Here is an 18,742-nt window from a genome sequence, read left to right as displayed (position 1 = left end):
ACAGCTGTCCTCATATCGGCCTTTAAGACTAAAAGGCATTTTGATTGAAATAATATTACTTTTTTGTTAAAGACATGACAAGCTTTAACAAAGGATTAAAAAACAAACAAACAAACGTGTGTGTTAATAAGGTAATTTTATTCAGCATTTCTTGACAGTATAAAATGGCTTTGAAGAACAGAACAACATGCTGCTGTGTAAACATATTTCATGATTAGGAAAAACAATGATAATATGATTAGAACCCCATTCCCTTTAAATCATTAGATAAAAAAAAAAAATGTGTTAAACAAGTTAACATGAGGCTTTACGTGACAAGAGCAAGCATATATATGACTAAATTCAACAGCTCTAAAGGATAAGTGCAGATTAACTTTACTGTGCGATTAAGGTGCAAACATTCGTGTTAGATAAATCAAAATTACCTGTCATTCCAAAGGAATCTTTAAAATATAACTTGGCACCAACTACAACTTAAAAAGACACTGTGGTCTTCTATGGTCCCAAAGTCTACATAATGCCTTTATACCAGTAAACCAGCATTTTTAAATTCAGTTCTCCTTAAATTCATATAGTGTGCTACTAAAAGACATGCAGTGATTTCTTTGGCAAGGTTCTAACTACTAATCATCTCTATTATGACAGCATGATTATGTTTTGCAGCATAGTGGCTGAATGAGTTCAGTGATTCACTTTGCTCCGATAACTACTATAGCTCAGAAAGTGTCGCGAATTTCATAAATCAGCATTCCTGATTGATATTGCATACATAGGCATCCAAAAGCAGCGAAAGGCCTTCAAATCTTGGCTTAAGGAAAATCAAGGCATCTGTATTCATAAACGATATAAAAAAAAATATATGCAACAATACAGAAAAATAGATCTATAAAAAGGAATATTTATAAAAACTCTATACCAGTTGGAAAAGAATAATATGAGGAATCTAGGAAGATAAAAGAAATCTATGAAGGACTGAAAATGAAAATTGTTTGCATAATATATATAAAAAAGGCAATACAAATGGCATACAAGTGGTTTTCGTAAGAGTTCAACACCCGACATTGCATCCTTTAACAGAGCTGTGGCTCCCTCTAGTGGTGTTCCATATACTTAGCTCGTAACTATTTCATTTAGATGGCTATGTTTCAGTCTCCATTGCAAATCTGTCTACTTGGTCGGTGGAGGGGGGTTGACAGGAAGCAGATTCCTCATTTTAAAGTACGAAACCAGTTGATTTGGCACCTCAGCTAGAACACTCTGAGCCAATGCTTCTTTAGGAGCCTAAGAAGAAATTGAGATGTAAAAAATGAAATGCCATTAAGTATTGACAGTGATGTAACAACAGAAAACACTGGATATGAATTTAAGAACTTCTAACCAGCATGCAATTTCTATTAAAATTTAACAAGGATCATACACTGGCAAACTGCTTGAAGGGCACGAACTGCACAATATCTCTGACCGCCGACTCTCCGGTCACAGATTTGAGAACTCCACTGTCCCCATCAAGAAACTCCATGGCCTTAAAGTCTGCCTCACCCACACCCACGATGATGATGGACATGGGAAGTTTGGAGCAGTTCACGATGGACTGTCTGGTCTGGTCGAGATCAGTGATCTCCCCATCAGTGATGATCAACAGCACAAAGTATTGCTTAATTAAGAGAGAAAGATGTTAGACATACATAGTGTTAATGGAATGAAAATGCCATGGTAGACCACGGATCAAAAATGCACGAGTACCCATTAAACCACATCCTGAGTTGGATGAGGCAGTGCACTACAAAAAAAGGGGGCACTTGTTGGTATTACTTACAGCTGCATTTGGTTGCTGGGCAGCTCCGGCTGCAATTCGGGCCACATGATTTATAATGGGGGAGAAGTTGGTTGGTCCATAGAGACGGACTTGAGGCAAAGACGTACGATAGGCCTCCACAATTCCTTGCACTCCTGCATGGTATAAAACATCAGCACATGTGACAAACATGCTAGAATTTCTTTTAAGTGAGACTGTTATGCAATTGTTAAATTTCAGATCTAATTTTTCATACAGTGAGACTCTTACCTTGGCAATATGGGCTATTGGGGTTGAAGTTCAATGGGAACTCATGGGACACCTAAGAAATTGAAAAAGGCATTTTTGACAAATTAAATTATGATTACAACTAATAATGAAAAAGTATGAAGAACACCTATAATGTCTAACCTGGAAGTTTGGAGGTATTTGAGCACCAAATCCAAATGCTGGGAAAAGTTTATCACTACAAGGGAAGACAGAGAAAAATATATTGTAGACAAAAAGACTCATGTACTGGTACAGAAAGTCTCTTATGAATGTATTTGATAAAAAATTCAAACTAAAAGAACTAATTAGAATATCTATTTTAATACATCTGAAAATGTCATTTATTCCTGTGATGCAAAGCTGAATTATCAGCAATCATTACTCCAGTATTTCCTTCAGAAATAATTCTAATATGCTGATTTGCGTTCAAAAAACATTTATTTTTTATCAATGTTAAATAGCTTACTATTTTTTGAAAATGGGGATTAAAAAAAAAGAAAAGAAAAAAGGAAAACTTTTGTAACATTAAATGTCTTAACTGTCACTTCAGATCAATTTAATGCATCTTTGCTTAATAAAAGTATTACTTACTTTTAAAAAATTTATAATAATCATACTAGCCCCAAACTTTTGAACGGTAGTGTATACATATTCAGACAACTTGTATATTTCTATACTTTCCTTATAACAATTACAATGCACTACTCAATGGGTGAACATATGTTAGTTTGTAGCAACATTGAATGGTTTTAGACTGAATGTTGTCCTTTCTGTCACACAGCTGGAGGAAAGCCTATGGACAAAATCACCCTCTTACCTGTCATAGTCTTGGACTACCTGACCAACGGACCAGATGGCTGACAGATACTGGTTTACACCATTAGGGCTGATATAGTGAAGAGAGTCAGGGGAGCGGGGGTCTCCATTAGAGCCAGTGAAGTCAATGCCCACCTAAAACCAAACAATTTCCACCAATGTTTTAGAGCTTAAACCATAAAGCCACAAATGTACAACCTAAATCTGATGTTCTGCATTATACCCATTGACGATATCAAAATGTAAACAACTGCAAAATAGACACCAGCTATCAGAAGCAAATATTGTGCCATGACTGATCTTACCGTGAAGTTAATTTGGCAACCTCCCATCACATAATCCAGAAATGAATACTGTGCTTCAAGCTGAAAGACACGGTGGAGATTATTTATTATCATTATTGTAAAATTATTGTAAAGAATTCTGCAATTTCCATTTTCATTCATAACAGATGAAGCTTGCAATACTTAATTCGAACCTTGCAATACTTAATCCTGATGACCCCAGAGTTCTTATAGCTCTTTTTCTTCTTTTGCTTCTCTGGATGAATGCAGTCAAACTCGACCTACAAAAATGAAAACTTTTCACTTATGCCCTTTAATAAAACCCTAAGAAATTATGGAAGTGAATAGAATGGAAATTTATGTGAAGATAAAGAAATGTTCTACTATTAACACAATGACAACAAAAAAGCCTGGCGCAGTGGAGGTGGAGTCTCACCGGGGAGCCACTAACTGCTTTCTGCAGATCTGACACATTAGTTTGAAACACACCAATGAGATCATGAGAGCCATCGCTATCATAATCAGAGCAATGAACCTAAAACAAAAAGCCAGGGACAGACAGACAGACAGAAAGAAAAAGAAAGATGTTTAGAGAAGATTAAAGGACATGCATCCTGCTCACCGCATTGTCTTTAGCCTCGATAAGTTTAGCAGTGGTGCAGGTGAACTCTCCTATCATGTCTGAGCTTGTGTCTTCATCCTTATCGTAACATGTTACCTAGCAATTAGACAAAGCTTTAGTCTAAGGACTAGGACAACTGAAAGTGCTGGCAGATGACGTCTTTACATGACATGATTATATTTTTATGATGCTATGCGTTTTTTTCTTCTGATATAATGGTGCGTTCTATTATTTATCCGTGTCGGAGTTCCGACTAGGAAGGCCGACGTTGCCTAGCAACACGCACCAACTGCGTTGTCCCTTTCCTCGGATTTCCCAGCTCAGAAGTCGGACAACTGTGAGGACACCGAGCAAGAATTCCGATACGGAATCCAAGATGGCTGCGCCCTGTGTGACTTGTAAGTATGAATTGTTTTCATTGTTTTTGGACCGCTTTGGTTGTTTAAATGACGATTATAATCACTTGTATTACTGCAATACCTTACTGCGTCCGTATCACTGCCTGTGGGTATGGGAATCGGTCTTGTTGTGAGTGCAATATTGAATGAAGCCTTGTTTCAAACGAGTGTTACTTACGTGGCTAGCGTTGCTAACAGAAGATAAACTAAAACATAGCACATACTTTTGGAGCGCCTGGTACTCGGCCAGTGCTACCATAGCAACAGCTTTCCGGGTGGCGTCCATGTTTTTTCTCAGACTCGGACGCGCAAAACATACCAGAACGCTTGAAGTGTGGAAGTGACGTTATATCCGAGGGCCGAGTCGGTTCGTCGACAATAATAGAACGCACCATAATAGCTACCTCCGAAAAATACATTATTGCCTAAGTTTTGTACACTACCGTTCAAATGTTGGGGGTCAATACGATTTTATCAAGCAAAGTTGCATTTAATTGATCAAATATATCAGTTAATAATTTTACACAGTGTCCTAACCAGACCATTAATATTACACCATATGAATTTTTAATAGGGCTGTCAATTTAGCGCATTTATTTGATTAATTAGTCATGGGGGGAAATAACGCGTTAAAATTAACGCATTTATCGCACCCACCCCAGACCTAAGTAGGTAATCTTACATTTTATACAGTTCATTGGTGACTAACATGAAGAAGGGCAACAACTCGCTGCATGATGGAGCCTACAGAATGCTCCTAAAATTCATGATAATAAGGGCAAAAATGCAGTCCACAGTTTGAACGTACTTGAAGCCATGCCATGACGCTGCAGAAATAGCAACAGTTTCTAAAATAGAATAGGTCATGTGTCACTGTTGCAGCTGGTTAACAGTTACAAAAGATCTTTATGTCAAACAAATGCAGCCTTGGTGAGCATAAGAGACTTGTTTCAAGAACATAAAAAAAAAACCTTACATACCCCAAACTTTTGAACGGTAGCATATGTGATTTTACAAAAAAATAGAAATAAAAGCAGAAGTAAATTGTTTCTCTCTTGCATAGTGAAACTGTCTTCTACAATTCTGATAACTTACCATGACAAATGCACATCTGAGTGAGCATAAAAAAAACTTTGTAGTTACCTTGATTGGTTTGTTCAGGTCACCACCACAGAATGTATGCAAGGAGACAGTAAACTTTTTCCAAGATGGATTCAAATTATTCTTGATGACCTATCGGTAACAGATCAAAGTCAACAACCATCAGCAAACAAATCCAACAACTCATGATTTGTTCTGCATGCACAAATAGACTAATATTTGGTTCACTGAGTGAGTGAAAGTGGGTAAAAACCTCTGTCCTGTGAATTAACTGCCATTTCCCATCTTCTTCTTGCTTGAAAAACTCCAAGAATGGATCAGACTTCCCAAACAGATCCTGAAAAAGATAAGTGAATAGTGCAGTATAACTCAAAACAGTTAGTACCATAACTGGCTTTTACCCTGAATATGTTTTTTGTGTGTGGTAAACCAGTGGTGACATTTTCCCTGCTTCTTTTGCAGCAATAACTGATGAAGTACAAATCATAATTGGTTATAACAAGATGTAAGAACAGAGGATGATTAGGTCTACCTTTTTATCCAGGTTTTTTGCCTCCACTTCCATTACAATAGCCCTGTTGTCCTTCACTTCATCTGCTGTAATCTGTACATACCAAAAATACAACATTGCTAAATGTAAGAAACATTTTGAATGGCAGAACAGTAGTAGAAATGTGGAAAGCGATGCTTGCAAAAACGAACAGCTAGATGATGGTACACATCATTGACAAACTTTGCATGAATTCAAACATGCAAATGTAATTTTGTTCAAACAGAGCGCTTTTGTGGATTATCAAATAAAACAAATTTTATGGTGCTCTTAAAGTCTTCTACAAACAAAGATACCACAAATGAAAATTAATTGAATTCTGATGCCTGTAAAACATTCAACAGGAAAATGGTAAAACTGTCATGTGACAAATCCCCATGTTCTTTTACAATTGTTGCCATATTAGAAATATCAGTAAGAGTTACCGTTATTGTGCCTTTCCCAGCTGGTTTTGCAGCCTTGAGCTGAAGGGGTCTGGTAATCTTCCTACTTGATACAATCTGTTGTAAAGGTTGGTGCATAAACAAGGCCATTATACATGTTATATTTTTAATTAAGTACAGTGTGACTAATGATTAGCACTGTTCTGCAGCAACTAGCACAAAACAGCATTTCACTGTATCACTCCTCACAATACATACCTGACCAAGGGTGCATTCAAAGCCTCCCAGAAAGTCATCATCCTTGAGGTCAACAGACTTGTTGTCAATGTCATAGACGCCAAACTTCAGTTTCTGCACCTTCTCAAAGTAGTAGTCAATGTGAAGTTTTGTGGAGAACTCGGGGTCCTGGCAATTCTTCACTCTCTCTGTGCGTTCTACCTGCAATGATCACATACATTCAGCAATGTGACAAGCAAATGAGGTCATTTGTTTTTAACAGCTCTACAAGTTTATATTATACCATCCAAAAAAATGAGGAATAATATATATATATATATATATATATATATATATATATATATATATATATATATATATATATATATATATGTATGATGTCCACACAATTTGGTATGTTTCATGGCATCGCAATTTAAAACAATTGACTATTTATAATAATAATTGAATAAAAGGTGGCAATAGCTGTGTCATTCGATTACACTACAGATGAATAACGGATATTTTTAAATCATCTACCAAATGATCATCTCTTCCTTACAGTTTATGAGTTAACAATGCCACAAATTATTAAAACACCTGGCTGTAAGTAAAACATTAAATTGAGTTAATACCTAAATAATATATTTTAATAATATTAATTATTAATATAATTTCATTTAATTTTAAAACTCATCTATATAATATTGTCTCAATATTTTTGTTTTATTCAAGTAAACAAAAATAAAATAAAACTAATTATTGCACAAAACAGCATTCCTAGCAATCCTAAGGCCTGCAAAATAATAATTAAGTAAATAATAAAAAAAATATTTCTATAATATATTTACTAACTACTTTAAATAATAATTCTAAATCTGTTTGAAAGGTGTTAGTAATGGTGTCAGAGAGCAGTGACATTTCCCCCCATCAAAACTGTTGCAGTGATACATTTGAAAGTGTCAGCAGCTGTAATACTATAAAAAAAGGAAACGTAACTGCAATTTTTGTTACCGCGGCTGTTCGAGGGTTAAAGTGTGTAACTTACCTCTGTCCATTTGTCATCGCCGACACTCTGCAGCAGGACACAGAGTGGATCAGATTTGGATCCAACATCTTTATCCAGAAGATTATTGCAAGAGATGGAGAGCTCGATTTTCGACACACACTGAACGGCCATCTGAAAACAGACACAAAAAATGTATGAAGGTCTAGCTTCAATGAATCATTACTGAAGCTTACACACGCGAGGAAGTGAAATTTGATGAAATAATCAATTTTTGATCAAATTGGCCGTAATAAAAAGCAATACAAAATCCATACAATCTTCGAATCATACATGCTCGGTTTTTACAAAATTACGCGTTTTAAAATATATATATTTTTAAACAAATGTGGCAAATGTCGTGTCTGAGGGCCCAAATGTCAGTATTTGAGACTGTCCGAGAGTCACGCCTTAAATATGTTAACGCGATTGAAACTATATTTCTGCAATGCTTAATGGCGCACTGCAAATCTAATACAGACACCCCGATACTATAAGATGAGCTGACAAATGCTACCGTGAAACTAAAAATATCATACCCTTAACTTTCAAACTGCAGAAATTGTGTTCGGAGACTCTCTGTCGAAACAAAACCGCTTACTAGCACTACCGTCTACACCCTGACACGTTCATGTAATATCAAATGAGCAGGGCGGTGCCACTCAGCTCCTCTGGACGTGCAACGCTATTGGTCAGAACGCCAGCTGAACTACGCTGCGATTGGCCAGGAGCCTGTCAATCACGGCACAAGCTCGCAGCGGCAGCACAGAGCAGTGTGCATGAAACCAACGTGGAGTGAGTCATTACACAGACAACAACATAACTACAAACATTCTAATTTTTGCCAACGCCGTGAACTCATATTCACACTTAAAATAATATATATATAAAAAAAACCCACGCGTGTAACGAATACTACTCACTTAATCTATATTATAACAGAGTTTCAGCGTAATAATAGCTGAATAATTCATATATGACTGCATGAGTTCATAATACTTTCACGTACACCCAACAATGCAGGAATCAATCAGAATCATTACATTTGTTACGTATTCTGCCAGCGTGTCAGTTTTATTAGTAGCGCCACAGCACAGCAGCTAGTCTCGACTGGTTTAAGAGCAACCTGTCGTAGCAGTTGGGTAAAAAACAGCGAGCAGAAGTAGAGCGTGATTGCCTTGACCGCTATGTCACCATGGTAACACAGATTCCACAACTGGACCAAATAATTTACAAAAAGCAAACACACACACACACACACTACAGAACAAATTCTTATATTACTCCGTGTATTTGCTGGCTAATCTGTCTTTAAGAGTGACAAATTAGTGGCCTTTTTTTCCTCCTTAATATTGCAGTGCAATCAAAATATAGCCTTACATGTATAGAAGTCTTAATGTCTATGAGAAAGCTTTACTTTTCAACATCAATCTCACCAATGCAAATCACCACCATAAAGCAATGTTTTAACTGTTATTGTGTACACAACTTATACCCCCGGTTTCACAGACAAGGCTTAAACATAGTCACAGACTAAAATGCAGGTTTGAGCTGTTTTAACTGAAAGTAACTTGCTCTGCCATCTTAAAATATGTCAGTGCCATTGTTTTGTCTCGAGATTCACACCAGTAATGTTTTTTTTTTTCTAAGGCACATTTATAAAAGCTACTTAAATTTCCTAATTGAACTAAGGCCTAATCCTAGCTTAATCTAAACCTTGTTCTATGAAACCGGGCCATATAAACAATATTTCAATTAAATACCTCCACTTTAAAAAAAAATATATATATATATAATAATAATAATAATAATGCAAATACAAACAATATATTTCTGCAGCAATATGAGTTAAACATTTTTCCAGAATTACTCTGGCAATGAATAACATTTTATGTCTCAAAACGAAGACTCAATTAAAGCAAATCTTTTTAATTAAAAAGTCCCAATTCCCCCCCCACAATGCATTCTTCCTTAAAAACTAAAAAACTATCAAACACTAAGAAATCTGGCAGAAAATCCAATGCTCACAGATAGTTTATAGCAGCACTAATGTCCATGATTACAACTTACCTGAACATTAATGTTAATCAGGAATCAAGGCTCAGCATCAAAAAGGCACAAAGTAAAATATGTAGTCCACAATGCTTGAGAACCACCCAAGAATGCGAAACAGGCAGAAATGCACTCAATTCATCATGAATTTAATTCCAAAGCATTTCACAACACCAAAAGTACAAAAGCTCAACCCAAATAAAAAAACTTGCGTAAATAACCGTGAACTTGTGCTTCTGAACAGGCCCAGTGCAAGCAGATTCAAAGCATCAAAGAGCAGCGCTTGAGAGCAATACCACTTGACTTGCTTTAAAGAAATGCATCGAGAATGTGCAAATTCTTTTAAAACCCAGCTGCTAGAGAGAAATGACAAGCATGTGCAACTTGATTAATCTTTTATGCAGCATATCATCATTTGCCATCATAATCCACAGCCAAAACGATGAAACATTTCATGTGCCTCTCATCGGTGCAGTTTGTATGAGAATTGTTCTTCCACTTTCATATCAGAACAAAGTTCAGAACAAAACTGCCAAATACAACAATGTGTTCCACTTTAATGTTTCATTTTGAGACACTGCATTCTTAAAAAACCATCTGTGGCACAACTGGGGCAGAATTTCATAAGTTTTTGATCCATACACAATTATGATATGTTTTGTGCAATGCTGGAGGCATAAGGGCACACTAAATGTATGATGTGCAGTTCAACAGAATCCAAACTAAAATAACTACCAGACTATATTTTTCTAAAAAACAAAACAGCATAAAGCTTTTACCTGAAATGCATATCTGTGGCAGCAGAAAATATAAAATGTAAAAAGTGAAAAAATTCAGTTTTAAATAAAGCACTGTGGGAAAAGGTCAATGCCACAATATTATAAAGAGTCTTAAGCAACAAGCAAAAGATTAGAGCTAGTCACATATTTAGAAGACATCTGAAGGAAAAAGAAAAAAGATCCAAAATATAATTATGCAGTTCAATATGGGAAACAAGGAAGTCACAGCAAAACATTTTATTGTTCATATTTGAACTGAAAGAAACAGAAGAACAGGAGAGAATACAATACCTTTAAGTGTCATCATTTCAGGAATGGCATTTTATTGACAAAATAGTTCAGCTGGAAAGTATTTACAAGAGAAAAAGCGCTGGAACGTCAAAATAAACTACGTATAACAACTGATCCATTTCTGCAAAACTTTAAAAAAAGCCAAACATCCACAAAAAAAAAAAAAAGGAAGCTATCATCAAACACCACAACACATTGTGAAGAGAGCTAAGCAAAGAGAGTAAAATGCTTTCATTTACATTATATTACAATGCCGCATGTGCTTCACATCCGCTTATAGTGTACAGTGAAGTATTGGTTTGACATCAGGCTTTTATAGCAATCCAATGTGACAGCAACAGATATTGATAAAGACAGCATTTGCATTTTATTGACAGAAAAAAACTTGCAGCAGAGAGCAAACATTGTAACTGAAGTGTAGACATGTATATAGCGCACAATGCACAGCAGCAGTTTTTTTTTTTACTTCAAATGCGTATATGCAGCATGGATAATATACAGATGTGTAAAACTTGAGCAGAGATACCAAACAATGAGGAACTAACCTCCTCCACAGCTATTAGGCTCTAATGAACATACCGCTATGAAGTCGCCCCTTTTTCTGATCTGCAGATGTGAACTAAAACATTATTGGCCTGAAGTCTTAAACAACGCTGTTTAGAGGATTTTAAAATAAATATTGTCTTTCCTCAATTGTCATGCTTCATGAAACTACAATCTTGGATACATAATGTGTCCAGGAAAAAAAAACTAATACTTGTCAGTTTCTTCTTCTGTACATAAAAACAACCAGTTTAGTTAATTTGTCACAGAACCGTGTCAAAAGAAAACATAATTTGCAATGACATAGTCATTGTTTTCATCCCAAAGTGATCTTCACTTTTCTTGCCCCAATAGGCCTATCATTCAGGTCCATAACAGCAGCCATTGCTTCATCTTGGGAGTCAAAAGCAACCATTGCTTCCCCAGTGGGCAAACCTTTCTCATTGAATTGCAAGCATACAGAACCAGGCAACACTTGATAGCCATAGAAAAAATCAATTATCTCATCAACAGTCACAGTAAAGGGCATGTTTTGAATTTTGACAATGGTGGGCCGTGAATTACCTGGACCACTGGAAGGTCCTCTAAGACTCTCAGAAGCTGGCCTCTGACCTTGGCTCCCTCCATGATTTTGGCCGATGGCTTTACGAGAAGATCCATTATCAAATGATGGGATGCCCCTTAATGGCTCTGGTGCACCAAAGCCAGAAGGTGCACTGGGTCTGAAACCAGGGTGCTCTAGAACAGGACCGGGCAGGGGTCCTCCAACCATTGGTGGGGGAAGGCCTAGCGAGACATCACCCAAAGCAGCACCAAGTGGCGGCAAAGGCGGTGGACCTGCCAGTCCATTACCTGGGGCAACGAACGGGTTGACAAAAGGGGGACCGTTGCCAAGGGTCCCTACAGCATTTCTCAGAAAACTAAACTCGTCGCCTGTCATTCCTGGAAAAGCATGAGGCACTTGGGGAACTTGAGCCTGGGGCTGCGCGTGTGCATGAGAATGGGCATGGGAATTTCCTAGGGATTTCTGGCCTCTCTTTGCTTGTGGAGGAGGATTTCTCTCAACTTCCTTCATCTGATCGAATGTTACCAAATGAACAAAAGCATCCCTGCCATTCAATTTTTGCCTGTGGAGTCTCTCTGCTTTCAGTGCATCCTCGTCAGACTTAAACTGCACAATAGCCTGTCCGAGACCATTACCGTTTGCGTCAACTAGCACCTTAAGACTTTCCTCAAACAACTGAATGCCATCAAGAAAAAGACGGACATCTTTTTTCGTCACATTATAAGGAATATTGGTTATGTGAGCACAATTCTTGGCACTCTTTCCTCCTCCTGAGCTATTCTTCTGATCACCCTGGGAACCCTGCATTCGTTTGCGAATGGTGTCTATCTTTTCATACATGTTTTTCTTTGTGATCGGATGCACCTGAATAAACCGACTACCCATGTACTGCATATGGCATCCGAGAGCAGCTTTGTAATCATTTTCATTCCTAAACTCCACAAATCCCTCACCGGTTGCCCTGCCATTGGGACCATACGCAATGTAAATGCTATCTTCAACAATGTCAAGATTTTTGAAAAACTCAAAGATCTGCTTGTTTTCGGCTTCATACGGGAGTCCTTTCAAATACACACAGAATTCTAGTTTGTGGGGAGATCGGGATCTGGCTCGCTCACGACCAGAGGGTGGTGGCGAATTGGCACTTCTGCGACGATGGCGATTGTGTTCGGAGTCACCACCTGGTTTAGACTGTCCTGCACTCTCTCTCCACTGTCGCTCTGTAGCTGGAGAAACTTCAACGTATCTTTGGCCAATCATTCCAGCATTTCTTTTCAGAGCTTCAAAAGACTCTTGGGGCGAGAAGAACTTAACCAATGCCCTGCCATTGTTTCTACCCAGGTGGTCTTTGAGCAAACGAACAGACTCAATCCCAAGTCCCTGGAAGAAATCTCTGACTTCACATTCAGTGACTGAAAAAGGAAGGCCGTGTAGATGAACATAAAACTCATCTGGGTTTGTCGCTGCTGATTTCATGTGAGATTGGAGGTTAAGGGGGTTATGGGGGTTTAGAGGGTTTAGGGGATTCAGGAACATTGGATTGTGATTTCCGAGAGACATTGGACCAGAGGCACCCATACCACCAGATAAAGGGCCAACTGGGGGAGGGACACCAGGATTGAATGGAGGAAGCGCAGACATGTGCGTCATGTGTGCAATGGGAGGGACCGGCGGCACTGACGTTAGCGGATTAACAGCAGGTACTGGTGGTAATGTGGATACTGGTGGGGGTCCTGGCATGGGGGGCATCGGTGGTAGAGTTGGCATGGTGGGCAAGGGAGGTATTGGGGGAGGTACAGAGTTCAAGGACGACATTGCCGTTGTCATTGTTGATCCCAAACTAAGACTTGGGCTGCTAAAATTATTAAAGTTTGGGGGCATATTTCCCATGGTAGTGGTCGAAAAGGTAGGGACAGTCTTGTTGCTTACAGGCTCGTGTGTTGACACTGCTGTGGTGGCTGTAGTCGAAGTTGTGTTACTAAAACCTTGTGCTGTGGTTGCCAAGTTGCCCCTTCCACTTCCACCAGTACTAACAGGTGGACCCGGCCTACTGCCATTTCCTGTGGCAACCTCTGCACTGCCGGTTTCAAAGCGCCTACGGCTCAGCTCAATCATGTTTTGCATTTCTGTTTTGCTACTCAGTAACAGAGACACCTTGGAACCTTTGATCGAGCCCCCTGTGCGCATCATTCCAAGCCTTGCATCTTCATCTGTGGCGAACACGATAAAAGCCTCACCGTGTTCACCCCCTACAATATGCACACCACCATCCGGGATGGTCAATCCAGAGAAGAAATGACGTATGTCCATAGTCCCAGCCACAATGGGGAGACCCTGCAAACGGATGACCACAGCCATGCTGAGGTGCAACAAAACACACCTGTAGATGAAAGAAGGCAACGACTGTCAGGCTATGGTAAAAGGTAAAAAAAATAACACAGAGAACCAGTATACAAACCACAAGACAATTAACAGCAAGACCAAAGATTATGTGTGAAACATTATGACAACAGCAGAATAAATAGCGCATGAATTTTAACAAAGCCTAACACAGATTCTTAGCTCATCACACCTTTTAATGGCTTTGGAGTCATAGCTAAAGCACACTAGCTAGCATACTGCATTTCACTTTATATACACAATACAACAATTTAGAATGAGGTCAAATCATTAAACACTTAATCTTGAAAGACTACATACCCAGATAACTACATAAAACACTGTTAAACACACCCATTGCCTGAGTTTAACTGAGAATTGAAGTCACAATCTTCAAATATGACAGAAGTTTGACAACACTAATACTGTTATTTGTATAGCAAATGTAGCCCAGTGGTTTTTAATCCTGGTCCTGAGGACCCACAGCACTGCACATTTTTTTATATCTGACATAATCAGTTCAGTTCATTGAGCTTTCTCCTAATGAGCTAATGATCTGAATCGGGTGTTTTAAATAAAGGAAAAAAGAATGCAATGCTGTGGGACCCTAGGACCAGGATTACAAAAAACACAGGACCAGCATTGAAAACCACTGTTTTAGCTTATTTTACACAGTCCTTGGCTTGAAGATTGCTGACCAAAGGGTTCCCACACATTTTGACCTAAACAAGATACTTTGAAGAATATGGGTAACCAAACAGGCCCAGGGCTCCATTGACTTCCATAGTATGGGAAAAAAATACTATGGAAGTCAATGGGACCCTGGGCCTGTTTGGTTACCCATATTTTTCAAAATATCTTCTTTCATTTTCAGCAGAAGAAAGAAATTCATGCAGGTTTGGAACAACTTGAGGGTGAGTAAATTACAAAATTTTCATTTTTGGGTGAACTATCCCTTTAACTTTTCCAGAGTTAAAAATTACAATTTAAAAATGATCCTTATATTTCCAGGTAACAACTGTGGGAAGCAGGGCCCAACAATAAGGACTGCCCGATGGCCCGGGACCAGAGTAAACGTCGCTCGGGACAGTTGACGCAACTTGCGGTCACTCGCCCAATTGGGCCAGTGCTGCATTACGAGTTTATCATTTGCACGTGTTTTTAAGCCTTGCCAATTTAAATAAGTGTAAGACAGCGCAAAAGAGAAATCAATTCAACAGTGTGAGAAGTTTTGTGTGCGCACACATCTGAAGCGCACACCCACAAAAGACGCTTCTCCGACAGCGTGCAAATGCTGAATAGAGCTCTCGATCACGTCTATTTTTGAACTGACATATTCACACAAAATAACTTCAAAAAATGTCGCAGAGTATCCTAGTAAAAACAGTCTGTTATATCTTAAGAGAACATGAAGAGTTGAGAAATACAACACATGTGTAACAGTATATTGGATCCATGCAGCTCTTAAAGTGACAGCTGCCTAATAAACCTGCAGCTGTGTTTGTTTTAATGTTAATCAAACAATACCTATTTTATTTATTTTAATTACTATTTTGTAGTGGGGTCAGTACAATTTTTGGCAGGGCAAATACAAATTTTAACCACTGGCCTGACCGGACCAGTAGAAAAAAATCCTTAGCTTTGAGCCCTGGGAACCCTCTGGATTTTTTTTTTTTTTTGCTTTTTAACATTTTACTGTAGCCAGCAAAATGTCCCCCAAAACTTTAATATAATTATTGCATTGTAGATTGTCATCCATTCACAAAGAATCCATACTGCAATGATATATTACTCAAGACAACAAAAAAATTCTAACAAATTTCTCACTCTTTTATTAAACAATTAAAAAAAATAAGTTGACCAAATATTTCTACGTTTGTTTGACTAAGATCCCTCAAATGCTTACCTGTATTTAAAGTGCTGCTTCGTTACAAGATGCACAGGATACCCAAGCCAATCCTGACGGCAATCATTTAAAATCAATTCTCGACTGTAATAAAAAGAATAAATGGAGGGAAATATATGTGAACAGCATTAGAACAATCATACCCATGAGTGTCTCCAAGAAAACCATCCAGCAATTTCCAGCCCATTTAGTAACATTCTGCTACAGCAAAACAATAAATTGAATCACCACTTGTGCACATCAGAAGTTTGCCGGCTGCTTCGCAAAAGCCATAAACGTTAAAATTGGTCTTAGAAAACATGAAATGTCATGTATTTCATGAACCCCAGCAAACATTCACACTTAACAGCAACACATCAAAATACAGGAACATTTTTAAACATTGTGTAGGATATTAAGCTAGAAAAACAGATTGTGACCTTGCATAGAAGTGAAGATAAAATCTGATAATGTTGGTAAATTGTGAGCAATGAATAAGAAACGTAATTAGAGAACCTCTCTAAAAGCATCTAGCCTGTTCTAGATCGTGTATTTCTAATCTGTAAATTGGTAACCTGTAAACATACAAGAATATCAGAAAAAAAGGCCAATTTAGACACTAAAAATACAACCACTGTAGACACCTCTCTTCACTATTACACTACAAAAGAACATGAAATTTACACTCTACTTAGTCCATGACACTTAAAGGGATGGTTTACCCCAAAAAATTTAATCTGTCATAATTTAACCTTCATGCTGTTCCAAATCTATAAGACTTATTAGCCTAATTTTATGTTCAGTACACAAATGGAGATATTTATACAATATTCTTTCATCATCTTTGTCAATACTTTGAAAGTCCATGCAACTGAAACTTTAGGCTAATGCATCAAAAAGTACAAAAATAGATTGTAAAAGTAATCCATAAATTAGGCTATAGAGTGGTTTAAACCCAAGTGTTCTGACATGATCGCTTAATTGAACATTTTATTAATGGGTCTTATGGGTTAGGGTGAGAAAATTATAACAGATTTCTGTGTGTGTCTGAACTCTTTAAATTGGAAGAGAAGTATTTGATCACCTACCACCAGAAACCACAAAAACTAGGTAAGTTGAATAAAACAGTGTCTTCAAACACAAAACGAGCAACAACCTCCAACATTTTGCTTGATAAGGTTAATACAATGTTAAGAGCCTTAAACCAAAAGTGGAAACTACGTCATATAATCAGAGGCTAATAACCATGTGGACATAAACCTGAATGCATAGGCCAAAAAACAGGTAGTAACTACTAAAAACCAAATAATTAAAGTATGACATCAAGGTTGAGGTCTGTTAATTGCACTTTAAAAAACGTTGTATAAAAACCTTAACTTGGCGATTTCCATTGCATCAACACTCCAATGTCACCATAATCAAACACTCCAGTGTCAACATAAACGACCCCTTAAAAGTACAATTTTATGCTTATGCTGAAATATGACTAAATGTCAACAAACTTGTTACAACATCGAATATGAAATGAGCTTCATCCAGGAAACTTTGCTTATTTTGCACGTTTACAGCTTGCTTTAGCTGGAACAACCACTGAAATAAAATAGCGCATCATAACAATAGAAACATGTAAAGCCGGTCGAGAAAAGCTTTGAAAACACAGCACTCTTTGATTTCTTAAAATAAAATGATCTAAGTAAATAGAGTTTAACAATAACATCCATCGTATGGCGTCATCAGCCATTCAAACCTCAAAACCAGCGAGATGACAAAATGGCGCCGTCTGTATTTACCAGCGCAAATGGATTGATGTCGTCTACAACTGAAACAAAGCTCGCTGCCATTTTCACAATTCTTCAAATCAGCATAGCACGTTTTAGAAATTTGAAAACAACATTCACTGCACGGAAAGGAAGGGATGTCTGGCTAGCGGTGCATTGTCCATTTAAACAGCTCATTGCTTGCAGCTCACAATCACCCTGCCTTCCATTAAGCGTATAAAACCACTGCATGTTGCAAATGTCGAGAGTGTTGTGTATGGCTACATGACATACATTGTGTGAATTGATGTACTTTGCATATTCTTACCGAAATTATTTGTCTTAACTGATCTTTTGAAAATAATAAAGACGATGCGCTTCAGTTGTCTTCTTCCACCTCTTGTTCGTCAGCGTCTTATCGTCGTGCTCAATCTGTTCAGTATCGACAGGAGGAAAGATCGACGGCGCTTGCGCTGATGTAAGCCAATCAGTAAACGCGCAGCAGAGACAGACGCACGCTGTAGGAGGTGGTACTCACTGCAGAGTCAAATGACGACTAGCTCCTCCTCTCTGGAGCTCCAATGGGGTTGGATTAGTCCAGCTCCTCCTCTCTGGAACTCCAATGGGGTGGAGGGATAGAGTTGTGGGTAGGGTTAGGCAGAGCCATAATATGACTCTGGGTTAGGGTTAAGGTGTGGTTGGATATTCTAGCTCCACCCATTAGGCGCAAATTATATATGCGCCCAGAACTCGAGAGCAAATGGGTGGAGTCTAGACGTCCAGCGAGGAGGAGTGAATGTGAAGCAGGACGTCATTGGACTCTGCAGTGAGCACCACTTGCAGAACTCTATGGATGGATGGATGGTCGGATGGAAGTTATGATCGTATTTGCTTATCTAGTGTGACTTGTTCTGCGTTCACACCATGTCAGCTTGAATAATTTATTTTGATTAAAGATTATGCGGGCACATGATTAAAATAATAATAATGATGTGCACAGATAAATCATTT

General features: G+C 38.1%; 1 protein-coding gene across 8 annotated transcripts; it reads right to left on the bottom strand.

Annotated features, from left to right (window-relative positions):
• Nucleotides 1-119: 119 nt before the first annotated feature.
• On the bottom strand, nt 120-18,278 carry cpne1 (copine I). Of its 8 annotated transcripts, XM_084395600.1 has the most exons (18): nt 18,060-18,209; nt 15,996-16,079; nt 11,710-14,090; nt 7,484-7,615; nt 6,478-6,657; nt 6,262-6,336; nt 5,819-5,890; nt 5,540-5,623; nt 5,329-5,418; nt 3,788-3,883; nt 3,360-3,446; nt 3,187-3,246; nt 2,883-3,016; nt 2,207-2,261; nt 2,066-2,117; nt 1,817-1,950; nt 1,418-1,654; nt 120-1,281 (listed from the first exon to the last, which is right to left on the bottom strand). In XM_084395600.1, the coding sequence occupies exons 3-18, from the start codon at nt 11,803-11,805 to the stop codon at nt 1,168-1,170; spliced, it is 1,698 nt and encodes a 565-aa protein (XP_084251726.1). In that variant the 5' UTR covers nt 11,806-14,090; nt 15,996-16,079; nt 18,060-18,209; the 3' UTR covers nt 120-1,167. The 8 variants fall into 8 exon arrangements, 6 of the variants coding, with proteins under 6 accessions (XP_084251726.1, XP_084251729.1, XP_084251727.1 ...); XM_084395603.1 differs by lacking the exons at nt 11,710-14,090; nt 15,996-16,079 and having other exon boundaries at nt 18,060-18,278; XM_084395601.1 differs by lacking the exons at nt 3,788-3,883; nt 11,710-14,090; nt 15,996-16,079 and adding an exon at nt 3,602-3,700 and having other exon boundaries at nt 18,060-18,278.
• Between the last annotated feature and the right edge of the window lie 464 nt (nt 18,279-18,742).

This window comes from Rutilus rutilus (assembly GCF_951802725.1).
Source record: "Rutilus rutilus genome assembly, chromosome: 22".
Classification (NCBI taxonomy): Eukaryota; Metazoa; Chordata; class Actinopteri; order Cypriniformes; family Leuciscidae; genus Rutilus; species Rutilus rutilus.
The sequence above is the reverse complement of the archived record's forward strand: the minus strand, read 5'-3'. Positions and strand labels throughout refer to the sequence as shown.